At 33.6% G+C, this 14,140-nt stretch overlaps 1 protein-coding gene across 12 annotated transcripts in view; it reads left to right on the forward strand.

The window, feature by feature from the left end:
• Window positions 1-14,140, forward strand: part of NKTR (natural killer cell triggering receptor) — a 50,035-nt gene that overhangs the window by 13,162 nt on the left and 22,733 nt on the right. For 9 of the 12 annotated variants that reach the window (XM_009445282.5, XM_003309735.6, XM_009445278.5 and 6 more), the window contains 4 exons: window positions 5,674-5,748; window positions 7,116-7,223; window positions 7,760-7,804; window positions 9,525-9,612. In XM_009445282.5, coding sequence (XP_009443557.3) covers window positions 5,674-5,748; window positions 7,116-7,223; window positions 7,760-7,804; window positions 9,525-9,612 — 316 coding nt within the window. Of the gene's footprint in view, window positions 1-5,673; window positions 5,749-7,115; window positions 7,224-7,705; window positions 7,805-8,111; window positions 8,140-9,524; window positions 9,613-14,140 lie in introns of those variants that run through there. The other 3 variants (XM_063805631.1, XM_063805632.1, XM_009445283.5) reach the window with 3 other exon arrangements.

Below are 14,140 nucleotides of genomic sequence, written 5' to 3' on the forward strand. Positions count from 1 at the left end.
ACCTTGTCTTAACGAAAAATACAAAAATTAGCCAAGCATGGTGGCATGCCCCTATGTTCCCATCTATTCAGGAGGCTGAGGCAGGAGGATTGCTTGAGCCCAAGAGGTTGAGGATGCAGTGAGCAGAGGTTGTGCCGTTGCACTACAACCTGGGGGACAGAGCGAGACCCTGTCTCTTAAAAAATAAAATACATTATTTTTATATCACAGGCATGAGAAAAGTTCATGATATGTTAGTAAATAAAGCAAGGTGCAGTACAGTGTGCATAATCTACCATTTTTTAAAGGAAGAAAAATAAGAATTTATCAATATTTGCTTGTGTATGAAAAGAAACTGGAAAAATACACAGAAAATTAATGAAAGTGAGTACCTGTTGATAGGGTTGGGAAACAAGGCTTCTCATCCTGTACCTTTTTCCACTGATTTTTGAGTCGTGAGAACATTACCTATTCAAAAGAAAGAACATTTTCAGATGGTACATAAAAAAAATTTTGCCATTACATAACTTTGTTTCCTAATACTGATAACATTTAAAACTATAATTAACAGTTTGCATTGTCATACCTGGCAGCTCTAACATCCGGCCTCATTTCCTTTTATTTTAAAACCATAATTATAGTGATTTAGGTTTAATTTTGTAATGTAATAGATTCAGTGCCCAATGCCACTCTTCCTACTAGTTCTCATTCATTAATTTTTTGACTTATATCTCAGGGATATGTATTCAAATAGATATTTCAGGATAAAATGTAATTGTATTTCCTTTGCTAGGTATAGAATTCTTGTTTCACAGCCTATTCCTTAAAAATGGTAGACTGTGCTCAGTTGTCTCCAGTTTGTAATATAAGGTGTCTGAAGCTGGTCTTCTTTCTTTTTTCTTTGTGAACGATATGATTCTACTGCCTGGATACTAGGAGGCTTTTTTTTCCATTTATATCTCCAAAACTAAATAGCTTTATTAATTGATATCTTGGTGTTGCTCCACTTACATATTTTTTCCTGGTATGTAGTGAATAATTTTAATCTGTATATTTGGGTGTTCCTTCATTTATGAAAGTATTTTGTAAATCTGTCTTTGAATAATTTTGTTTTGAGTATTATTATTATTAAATATTTATTGAGCACCTAACTGTACCAGGCACTACGTAAGTCTCTGGGGATATAGTGGTAAGTAAAGCAGTCATGGTCCCTATCTCTCTGCGGTCACACACATCAGTCAGACCTAGGTTATATATAAGTGCCCTTAGTTCATACTAATGATAGCTCATATTGTGTAGCAGCTGCATTTGCATGTGTCATTCCTAGCCAAGATGTGAGCTTCTTGAAACTTAGGCACTACTTTCTTCTTGAAACTCAGGCACAACAGTATATAATACTGTTGGATTCCCTGACATATGGGTAAGATCTCAGTAAATAATATTTGAGTAAATGGCCCGATGTTATTGAAATGCTGCTCCTGTTTCTTAATCTTCTTCCTAGATTTTGCTCTTGGCCTACCTAGTGTGATCTGTTCTTAACCTTTGCTCTTTTCCTCACCCCTTGCTTGTAATTAATTGTTCTATGGGCTATTCTTTGCCTTCTGTAGTTTATCAACCTCTGCAACATTTTTCTAATTGATGCTCACTTTTCCAACTACCATATCTTCTATGTACATAATACATGTCTCCTTTTTAAACCATTGAATCTGCAATTCCAGCGCAACTATTTCTGAAAACAAGGAACAGTATTGAAAAATGATGTTTGATTTTATTCCATCTGTGTACTTGGTGATTTTATTCCTTTCACCTAGTGGCCAAATCAGAATCTACACCATGACATAGACTTTTCCTGTCTGTAGTCAAAGCTTAACATGTGTTGATATTACCTGATTAATCTTAATATTGTTCACCTGTCTTATTTTTAAGGATCTGCATGTTGGTATTTTCGGATTAAATTTAGAAACTAGTCCTGCTTTGTGTCATTTTTGTCCTTAGCCATGTATAAAAGCAACATACTAATGTTTACACTAACAGTAGATTTTAGTCTTATTATAGAGCTGAGTATCTATTGGCATAACATTAATTCTGTGGACGAAAACTATGTATAAGAGTATTATCAATAGTATTGACTGATTCTTGAACTCCTGGTTTCAAGTGATCCTCCAGCCTCTGCCTCCCAAAGCACTGGTATTACAGTGCCCAGCCGGTATCAACTGATTCTAAAAGATTACTAAATTCCACTAAATTATAAATAGTATTTGTTGAGTAACAAATTTTTCTTAGATATTATTTATTTAGTCAGCAGCAGTTAGTTTCCAAAGAGGCATCATCAGCAGGGGTTCTTAACTCTTTACAGAGATGGGGTTACTGTCACACTCATTTTTCTCATCAGTTTGGGAGCCAGAGAGACTTGCGCAAATTCATTCCAAGTCTGTTCTTTATTGTAACTACAGCTTAATTTTTTTTATCTTCAATACGTTTTGTAATCATAGTTTATGCTTGCCATCACCGAAAATATTTACTAACTAAACTAGTGAACCACATTGACTTTTTTTTTTTTTTTAAAGACCATACCTTTAGAATATTGTCTATTTTGAGTTTCAGAATAGAAGTATCATCACATGGTAGCCTGTTTTCTATAAAATCATACAATTCAATAAAAAATATTTGTTGAAAACCTGTTAATCTTGCTAATGAGCTTCAGTTCAAGTTAGTATTTGCTGATCTGTATCCTGTAGTGTTCAATCTCAGGATTTAATTTGAAGGGAATTAATACTAGATTACCTCTTTATAGGTATAAATCATAATGCTGTTTTGTTTTTTTGACCTTGCTTTTTGTTTTTAAACCCTTCAAATTGCATATATACAAGCATTTTAACTTAAGAAAGTCTCAACTAATGTCTGAATATCCATAGTTCAGCCTTTGTCATGCTTTGCAAACCTAATTAGGTTAATGTGTTTTTTTCAGGAATTTAAAATTATTTTTCTTATGTGCCAGGTTTAATCTTGCACCTTGTTATTGAGGCGGAAACAATTCAGTTTTGTTGTATTTTTCCTCTTGCTCTTAACAATATAATGCCATAGAGGAGATACAACCTCTGCTCTATCCTTTGTGCCATGAGGTTCGGAGGGCAAAAGACTTTTTTTTTTTTTTTTTTGCTCCAAGCTAGAAGAGGGTAAGATATTAGAGGTGAGATTTGTTTTTTCTTTTTTTTTTTTTTAAGATGGAATCTTCCTGTGTCGCGCAGGCTGGAGTGCAGCGATGCGACCTCAGCTCACTGCAACCTCCACCTCCCAGGTTCAAGCGATTCTTTTGCCTCAGCCTCCCGAGTAGCTAGGATTACAGGCGCCTGCCACCACACCTGGCTAATTTTTGTATTTTTAGTAGAGATGGGGTTTCACCATGTTGGCCAGGCTCACCTTGAACTCCTGACCTCAGGTGATCTGCCTGTCTTGGCCTCCCAAAGTGCTGGGATTACAGGCTGGAGCCACCATGCCTGGCCGAGATTTTTTTTTTTTTTTTTTTTTTAAACCACTCTAGTTAGCTATCCCTCTCCGAATATTGGATAGGAATGTAATCACATTTTAACTGTTTTCAAGTGTGTGTTGTACTACTGGAGGGTACACAATTTCCAATTATCTGTTAAGGAGAAACTAAAAACATTTGAAACTTTGAACAGCTTTCATTTTGAGGCATTACAAGATTTTGAAAAAAACAAAACAAAAAACACCCTAATGTTGAAGTTACTATGGCCCTAAGAAAAGCCCTATGTTTTGATTATTTCGATTATGTCTTCTATCCTGAAAAGTAGCCATCTTACAGGGATTGCAAAGATCTAAGTCTGTTCTGGTATGCAAAGCTGGATGATTTTGAACTTGACACCAGCTAAGCCATTTCCCAGAGATTTATGAGGGCTGATCAAAATACATTTATTATACTGGTAAAATGTTTCTATATAAATACAGTGATAGTTACTATTACTGATATTATAGGTTTTTTTTTTAATTCTGAAATGACTTTAGATACACTGCTCCCTGCTTGAAAGTCTTGAGTCCTCCTTTTTGCTTGCTTTCCGTCTTTTTCTTCATTCCCTTAGGTTTTAAGAACAGCTACAAAGTTTTGAAATTGTTTTATAGTTTGGCTCTTTTAAAGCTATAGGCTAAGAATGTTGACACAGGAAGGTCTTCCATCCTGCTTTACCCATTAACGATGTCTATAATGCAGTATCATTGTTTCCTCCTCACAGGAACTGACCGATATGGCCAGGAATACAATACAGTCTTAGTGATACAGAGTCATTTTGTGTCTGTTCTGAACATGATTTATGCTTAATCCACAGTTAATTTTTATTTATTCTGTAAGTCCTTTTGAATAAATAAAAAGGTTTATAATGGAAAAGATCTTGTAGAATAAAGGGGAAAGGAACTGAAGAGTAATTAATTGCAAATCAGAATTACGTTTCTTATTTTATTGATACGCTTTCAACAGGTCCATGAAGTCACAATTATTTTTATAGTAATAGATTATGATTTGCCTTTTGTGCTCTCATTCTCTTGTGAATATACAGTCAGGTTTTCCAGAGATCATATATTAATATGTGATGATATCACTGCCCTGACAGCTAATGGAATGTGTGCTTGTGTATTCTTGTGTTTTAAACATTTCTGAGTTTTAACATTTAATATGGTATATAGCAATAGATATGAACTACATAAACAAAAGTTCAGTAATGAGTTTAAAAGAGCCCTGAGACCAGAGTTTGAGAACCATTTTTCTCTGGCAGAGTTAAATTGAAGTTGCTGACTTTTCCTTGTAATCTCGTGTTTGTTGTAGGGAAGCATAACCTCTTCTCTTTCTGCTCTCTCGGGATAGAATGGGAAGTATTATTTTAAGAGTCTTGCTCTGTCACCTAGGCTAGAGTGCAGTGGCACAATCAAAGCTCACTGCATGATCATAGCTCATTGCAGCCTTGAAATCCTGGGCTCAAGTGAACCTCCTACGTCAGCCTCCCCAATAACTACAGGCGTGTGCCACTATCCCCAGCTAATTTTTAAAATTTTTTGTAGAGACGGGGGTCCTTCTGTGTTGCCCAGGCTGGTCTCAAACTCCTGACCTCAGGCAACCCTCCCTGCCTCAGCCTCCCAAAGTGGGATTATAGGTGTGAGCCACCATGCCCAGCTTAAAATGTGAATTTTAAGTGTGGTTGGTGCAATTCAGGAAGGTGGCTCTTAACAGTTCTTGCTTAAAGGAAGAAAGCTGAAAATAAAGAGACAGAGATGTTTCTTAACAATACTGGCCAGAATTACTGTCTTTTGATGTACTCTCTTCACTGGAAGGGCCCAAGCATAAATCAAACAACTATTGAGAGTATTTTTAAAGAAGATTTATAGTTCAGATAGGGAACTATACTACGAGGAATCTAATAATACAAAGTTCCTTTAAAACACACTTAAAATCCTATAATTTTGGGGCTGGAACCAATTTGGCTGCATGTAAATTTTAACAATAACAAATAAAATGGTGTTCTTGTTCATAGGTATCACCCAGTTAAATGCTTTCCCATTACATCTTTTAAAAAATTAAAATGAATTACAAAAATAGACTTTCTAATTTGTTAGCCCTGTTTCTTTCTCCCATTTAAATGTGATATATTTAACTTGCTTACTATTTTTTTCCTATGTATTTTATTTCAGTTGGTCGCATTATGTTTCAGCTCTTCTCAGACATATGTCCAAAAACATGCAAAAACTTCCTTTGCTTGTGCTCAGGTAAGTGAATTATTATTTCCAATGAGAAGCTGTGGCTTACAGTTTTACCTTGCTGAACAGAATAGATATTTTCCTGGAAGAATAATGGACTCGTGATATTAGTTTTGTGAATTAAAAAAAAAAAAGTTACTTATACTGACTTTTATATGAAATCATGGAAGCATTTCTTAAGGGGAAGAGATTAGAAAGGAATGATCTCAAAAATGAAAAAGAGAGTAAGAATATACGTTATATAATGGAATCTTCTCTATACATTTTAATTTATAAAATAATAGCACACATTCAAAACTGATTTGGTAGAATTTTATGAATTTCACTACTTTGAAAAAATTTAGTATTCCAAATTTTACAATAAATTTTAAATAAATAGAAAAAATGGGGAGGGAAACATCTATAATGTTACTTTAAAATTAGAACAAACTGGCCGGGTGCGGTGGCTCAAGCCTGTAATCCCAGCACTTTGGGAGGCCGAGGCAGGTGGATCACCTGAGGTCAGGAGTTCAAGACTAGCCTCGCCAACATGGTGAAACCTCGTCTCTACTAAAAATACAAAAATTAGCCGGGCGTGGTGGCAGGCGCCTGTAATCCCAGCTACTCAGGAGGCTGAGGCAAGAGAATCACTTGAACCCGGGAGGCGGAGCTTGCAATGAGCCAAGATTGCGCCATTGCACTCCAGCCTGGGGGACAAGAGCCAGACTTTGTCTCAAAAAAAAAAAAAAAAAATTAGAACACACTGAAATTTTAAATTCTTACTTGGATACACATATGCAATTTTTGCACTAACTCCTTGATTTTGTTATTTATTTATTTGGGACAGAGTCTGACTCTGTCTCAAAAACAGGCTGGAGTGCGGTAGTGTGATCTCAGCTCACTGCAACCTCCACCTCCCAGATTCAAGTGATTCTCCTGCCTCAGCCTCCTGAGTAGCTGGGACTACAGGGCTGCGCCACCACACCTGGCTAATTTTTGTATTTTTTTTTTTAGAGGCAGAATTTCACCCTGTTGGCCAAGCTGATTTCAAACTCCTGACCTCAAGTGATCTGCCTCAGCCTCCCAAAATGTTGGGATTACAGGCGTGTGCCATTGCGCCTGACCTCATTCTTTGACTAGAGTGATAAGTGTGTCTAATATTATGTCCTATAGCATGTAGAATCTGTACCACACAATTTTACATTTACATGCTGCTTTGTATTATTTATTTTGGTTTGCGTGCATGTGTGTATGTTAAATTATCATGTCATCTATTTCTTATATCTCTTCTAGTGCCTAGCACACAGGAAGGATTTGACACAGGATTAATTGGTTTGTTCTTTCCATGGAAGGATGTATATATAATTAAACTTAATTTCTTTTTTTTTTTTTTCCAGGAGAGAAAGGCCTTGGGAAAACAACTGGGAAGAAGTTATGTTATAAAGGTTCTACGTTCCATCGTGTGGTTAAAAACTTTATGATTCAGGGTGGGGACTTCAGTGAAGGTAGAGCTAAAAGTTGTGTTCCTAATAACTCCATCTATCAGTTTTTAAAGTATTTCATTATTACTTTTACTTCTAAATATTGTGTCAATTACAGTATGATATAAAATGTGGTCAGTGAATACTTGTTGGATGAGTGAATATTATAGATCCAGAATGTATGAAAAAGCAAAGTACCACGTAAGACATTTTATTTTGTTTTTATGCAGTTTATTTTATTAATATTATAGTTACTTAGTGAATTCCTTTACAATGAATGCCAAAGTACTGTCTGATTGCTTTTGTTCTGGAATGTTTTTGGTGTTATTACTGTTTGAAATAAGTAGGTTGTGAAGATGACTTTTTTGATGGTATTTATTGTAATGGGACTTGACATATATTTTAAAGATGAAGTTAATTGAGGACTCTGAGAATTTTGATTATTGCAGCAGTTATAACATTCCAAGGTTTCCTTCAGCAAATTGAAGCTATCAAAAATGATTTCTGTGTTAGTATATTTTTAATGTTCATTATGGCTTAAAGTAGGTGATTATTTGCAGGTAATGGAAAAGGTGGAGAATCAATTTATGGTGGATATTTTAAAGGTAAGGCATAATATTTTACGGTCTTTTGTTTCAGTTCTGATATTAAAGCAAGTTTGATCATATACTTTTAATGAGAAGAGGTTTACTTATAGTTCACTTTTTGCATGAAACTAATGCTGCATGAAAATACTTTATTTGCATGAATTTGGGGATAAATTATATTGTAATATATAATTTTTAATTGACAAGATTAATTAAGGCTAACTTTATGGTTAAACATGACTTTCAGCATGGAGGTTAGGCAACTATATACATGAAAACTCCTATCTTCCTGCCTAAAACTGTCAACATATTCTTTTGTTTATAGAGAATGTGGTCTTTTGCAAAATGAAAAGGTAAGAGAACGAAGCTCAGTAACACAAACTCCAATTCTGTTCCCTTGCACCCTTCCTAATAAATTTATGGACAGTCTGGGTCAGGTTGTGGCTGGATTTCTATATTGCTTGAAGACTTGGAAAATTCTGTGTATTATTTCATACATGCTTCTGTATCTTTTTTCATTTCCCAATGGGTTATTAATTTCACATCAGAGAAAAGAGTCTAGTTGTGGGGTTTTTTTCCCCCTAAACCAAGCAATTTCTTTGAATAAAAGTTGAAATTTCCTTTTTCAAAGGTTTGTATGTTTTCTTTTGTATATTAGAACTATGACTGTGTTTATTCTCATAATAGTAGCATCTGCATAAATCTAACTATTGCACTTGCCCCAAAAAGCCTTAGAAAAGTCAGTTGCAGAGATTTGTAATGAAATCTAATATTACTAGGTTTTAACGCTATAATAGCTTCAGTGTTATAATAGTCTTTTATATTTCCTTTGGGGGAAAATGGATTACTACTCTTTTTCAGAAGCCTGTTCCCAAGGTAATCACTTTTTAAAGTTTTCTGTGTTTCTGTTTGTTCTGAAGAAGATTTGTTTGTATGAATGTTAAAAGGACATTTAAGTTAGTTTTCAAGGATATTCCTGCTGGAATTAAAATAACTCTAAGTGATCTTTATCACAGATTTTTTTTTCCTTTGAACTAGTAGGAAACAGCTATTTAGCCGGTTCTATTATGTAGCAATTTAAAACTAATGCTGTAGGCCACTTTGTGGTTGTTCCCTGTGGCAGATACTTTTGTACCTTAAAATTGTATTTTGCTATTTAAATTTTTGTTTCACAGGGCTTTCTTCCTTAGATAATTTTGTGATACAATTGAGTATACACATACTTAATTTAGATATGTTCCTGTAACTTAATATAACATAATTTTTTTGTCTTACAGTCTAGCTTCAATTAAGTTGAATAATAAATTTACCGTATAAAAATTAAACACCTAAAAAGATTATTAAACTTCTTCCATGTATAGCACATTAGGCAAGCTAATTGAAAATTTGGAGGAAGTAGGCTAGAGATTTTTCTAAAATTTTACTAGTTTTCCCTGAAAGTTAATAATTTAAATATCATTTAGCCAAAGTATGTTACTACTAAAAGTGACTGTTCTAAGGCTGTTTGTGTGAAGTATTAAATATATGTTCTTTTCCTCAAGGCTTTAATTAGTATCTTTTGGCCTTTTTATGCTTTTGTTATTTGATTAGCTTAAATTTTTCTTTTCTGAGTGTTCAGTCAAGTTATCTGTACTGACCAGAAGAGGAATTTCATCTTTTGCTTTCTATTTATTACTTGAACATTACTTTAAAGTGACTTATAATTGGAGACTGACAAATTTGTGTTTTCTTCAAACAGATGAAAACTTTATTCTCAAACATGACAGAGCGTTCCTTTTATCAATGGCAAATCGAGGGAAACATACCAATGGTTCCCAGTTTTTCATGTGAGTAGGCATAATTCAGAGATGAGCTTTTCTTAAACAGAGAAGCGCTGTTCATAAGAAAGATGGTATAGTTAAACCAAGTTTAATGCTAAAATTCTGTCAGCTTTATTTTTATTATTAATTTCTAATATCATAGTAACTTATAAGGTCTAACAACTGCCTCAGCATTCAGCATATATCCTGAATTGGAAGAATGGGACTTAAAAAACTTAAAACTTATACATTGTTTTCAAAATATGCCGTCATCTTCAGAAAAGATGACGGCATATTTAAGCCCCTGTCAAATTCGAGTGCTGACTTTACCAAAACTAGATTGGAACATAAACTATTGATGAACATGTAAAAATTGTTCATAGACGAGTATTCAGTTACTGTACCCCCCCTCAACAGGGAAAGCAGTTTGAGTAAACCATTGCATGGTTGTTTTTTTCTCTTACTGTTGCTCTTTGAGGCAATTTTGAGAGAGGTACTATTATTTTCTGATGTTGTATAGAGATAGGTGACCTGCTGTTGAGCAAGCATTTTAAAAAACTCATTTTATGAGGTCTCCATGCATAATTGAAATAACCCAATGTTGCTGTCATTTCCACCAAAATTTATGAGATTGTCACTCAGGAAACTTAAGAATACTAAATTTGCTTTTGAAAAAGCAAATATATTTACATGGATGTGCATTGCACAACCAAAAACTTACCTTTTTATTATCTGAAAATTCTAAATAAATCCTTTGGCATCCTTTTAGTTATATTCTTATCTAAGGCTGCTTCAAAACCTATTTTTATCATAATTGTATCATATAAAATGTGAAAGATAACTGTCCAGCATGAGGGTTATTGCTTTTGATTGGAAGTGAATCTCAGTTGTGCTATGTATGTTGGAGAAATATTTCATTAATGATTTATTGAAAACATTTTCTTTGTCATCTTTCTGAATGAATGAGTATGAATGGCGCTTCCCTGTCTTTAAAGGAGTATATTACTGACATACAAAACTCAAATGTTAAATTTGTCTGAAAAATATATTTCTACATGATCTGATAAAGTTCAGATAAGGGGCATTCTGTTCCTAAGAATGTCCTAAAAATGGAAAGCTGATAAAAGATTATGCTTAGAATTATACAGGTAAAAGACCTACAACAGTTGTTCTCTTGTTTTGATCCCATAGGTTATTTGTTATTACTCTTCTTTAACAGAGTGATTTTCTGTTCTTAACCTTCTTAAGAGCCAATACAGAGTAGAAAGAAATACTTTCAGAAAGCCTTTTTAATAGTAACTTAATGTAAAAATTGTTTATCCTTTGGTTGAGGTTTCCCATTTCCATTTTTAAGCTTATCTGAACTGTGAACATGAAAAACATAATGATTCATTGGTCAAGAAGCTACCATTTGAGGGCTCTAAAGTTTCTTTTAGATTTCCTTTTTTATATCAGTACAATTAAAATTTGATTTATCAAGTAGCAGCAGCTTCTTGATATTGTTACATACATTAGCTTGTTCATAAAATGTTAGAGTTAAAACTCATTAAAAATGCTATCGTTAAACATACACTAATTAAAATTCAGTATACGAGATTCTCCCTTCAAAAACATCTTATTTTTATTTTATTTAGTACTTGCTTCAGTATTTTCTAGGAATATCTAGTAAAGGCCCTTTACTGTTTTCCACATGGCCTAATTTTATATTGGACTACAATTTTTGAGAAGGAATGCCAAATACAAAATTTTGAATCAATAAATTACAATTATGATTTTTATACTTATTTTCAAAGTTAATTTACTTTAGATGGCAGTAAAATCACTGTGAACTTCCGATTGAAAGAAAATTTTTTAGTTTGAAATTTCCTTCTGGAAAGGGGTTTGCAGTCCCTTTGGAAAGGAGTAAGCAATCTTGGAAGTAATTGAGTATTTAATCCTCCTATATTTTTTCTGAAGATTTTTGTGTCAGTATACTTTCTTTATGCTGGCTAGAAAGATCAGTTCTCAAGAGTTGCAGGATAAAATCAAATTAACTTTCATGTTTCAGAACTAAAACATATCCTTGCATTTATGGGAAGGATAGGTAAAAATGGAGATGGTGGCTGATAAAATAAAAATCTTTGAAACTATGTTTTTACAAGCCCAAAGCCTTTTGGAGTTGAAAGTATTAAAAAAAGTATGATATGCTATCTTCAGGTTATGTATATGATCACAGATAATAGCTCTGATGGTCACAGAGCTTGCTGATGGCTTCCAAAGGATGGCTCCTGCCTTTTACCCTGTTACCACAGCTCCTCATATGGCACTTTGAGTGGCAGTTCTGGAATCTGAAAAAGAAAGGATAGTGTAAGAATGGTGGTAAAATAAAAAGAACTGTCTTTATAGTTCCTGCTTTATAGTCTCAATAAGGATTTTTAATACATCCTTGCAAAATTGTTTTTGTAGTTTTTGTTACGAATCTGCTACTTTGCAATTCCTAAGGAGTAGATTTGGTGCTGTTAGTGTGGGTATTTGCAAGACATCCCTCAAGGATTCTTATGTTTTGTGCATTAACTACTGTCTTCATTACTTACACATTAAAAAACTCCCCCTTCCTTAGGCATATGTCATTTTTATTCAACATAATTTTGCATATATTGCTTTCTTTGGCTGGAACAATTATATATATGATGAAAATCAGATTTTCTTCTATAAATCTATTTGTAATTTTTACAGTAACTTTATTTCTAGTACTGTATTTGTCATAATGATTTTGCTCTCGGGGGTCTATATAGAAGAAAACTTGATTCTTTTTGGAATAGTACTGCTCAAGAAATGTGGAAGAAGTGATATATGGCACTATCCCCATGAATCACTAAGGAAACAGTGGTTTTATTTTGAACATTTTTGAAGAAATTCAAAGATTTGGGACTAAAGTTACCAAGTTAATTTGGTATTTATTTTGTCCTTTGTATTCTTATTTTTTAGGTTAAAGAATAGGAAGAAACCACAGTAAAAGCTGGAATTATAAAGTCATAGAGTGGAAAGGGATTTAGAGATTATCTAGTCCGACCTTTTCATTCTGTAGATTATGCTAAATTCTTGAAAAGTCATGTAAAGTCCAGGTTATAGAAATTTTATTTACAATCTGGAAGAAACTGATAGCTAGAAAAAGAATGCTGCATACTTATTCATATTATTAATGCCTTTACTATAAATTTAAGCTTATTTAAGCTCAAAATTTTATTAACCACTCTGCTCTGAATTTATTTTAGTTAAGGATTAGAAGCATCAAACATTTTGCTGGAAAACAAAATGACATTTGGGGAAACATTCTTTCTCCTTTTGCTGTTACTGATAGCTTATTAATTCTGGCTGTAATTTTTTTGTCTTTATATACATTAATGAAAAAGACAAATATGTTGTATAAAATAGTCATGAAAAAGATTGAGTAAATAGTTTATAGCGTTGTAGTAACTTCTGGGATAGGACACTAATATAGCTGTCAGGAAACCTTGATTTTAGTTTCCTATGTACCTTGAGTTCGTTTTTCTTAAACATTGGTATGAAAATATGGATGTAAAAGGAAGAAGGTATTTTGTAGGGTAGTTGTAAGTTCCTGAATGTGTGGAATGATTTATGTGCAAACATTGTCTTGCCTAATGGAAATAGTCATAATTGCCTAGTTTTCATTAGTCTGAAAAATGTCTTAAAGAAGTATTGGGCTCATCTTAAATCAAGAGCAACAGAAGTCTCTTCAGCTGCTGTTAGAACATGAGTCTGCGCAGCCATAGAGTAGAGATCTGCAGACCCTGCAAGAACAGTTCCTGTCACTGGCCACTGTCAGTGGTCATTAATAATTATAACAATGTAAGAAAACAAGATAATATAGAAGAGTCAAACTTTGAACTTTAAACAAAACATGTTTGCTACATTTTCACAGTCATAAATAGGGCAATGGGGGGGGCGGGGCATAAGAAGTTTTAGAATATGTTTTATGTCATTTAAGAATCTGACTTGCAAGTACCTGAATGGGAGAGAAGTGCTGATTATTACAAAGTAGTGGAGCAAGGAGAGTTGAGGAGTAGTTGGTTTTAAGGGGTTTGTAAAGCTGTGTTGATGTTTTGGGTAATAAAACTAGATTCGGGGTAGAAATGCTTTTTCTACCCACATATTCATAAATTTATGTAAGAAGAAATGCTAGTAAGTGTTAATAACCTGAGAAGCTCTAGCTTTTTCCTTCCTTTTTTTGGGGTAATACCTTCATATGTTAATTTCAGATTTTTTCATGAGCAAAGATGTTCGTGAAACTTAGCCATAAACCATATTCTCTGAATATCAAGTGTCATCCCTAACATTCAGGCTTAGTAACTTAATGTTTATGTGACTTATGTGCTAGCAATGTGGAAGAAATTTTTTATCGAGTAATGTTTGGTGTGTATTATCTTAACATTATTGCTGAATTTTAGAAAGCACTTCTATTTTGGTGACTTTTGGAACACATGGGTAGAGCATTGTCAAGTGGCTTGGTTAGTTTCCATTACCCTTATACAAGTGTTGTCATTCTTTACAATTT

The sequence above is a fragment of the Pan troglodytes genome, chromosome 2 (genome assembly GCF_028858775.2).
Source record: "Pan troglodytes isolate AG18354 chromosome 2, NHGRI_mPanTro3-v2.0_pri, whole genome shotgun sequence".
NCBI lineage: Eukaryota > Metazoa > Chordata > Mammalia > Primates > Hominidae > Pan > Pan troglodytes.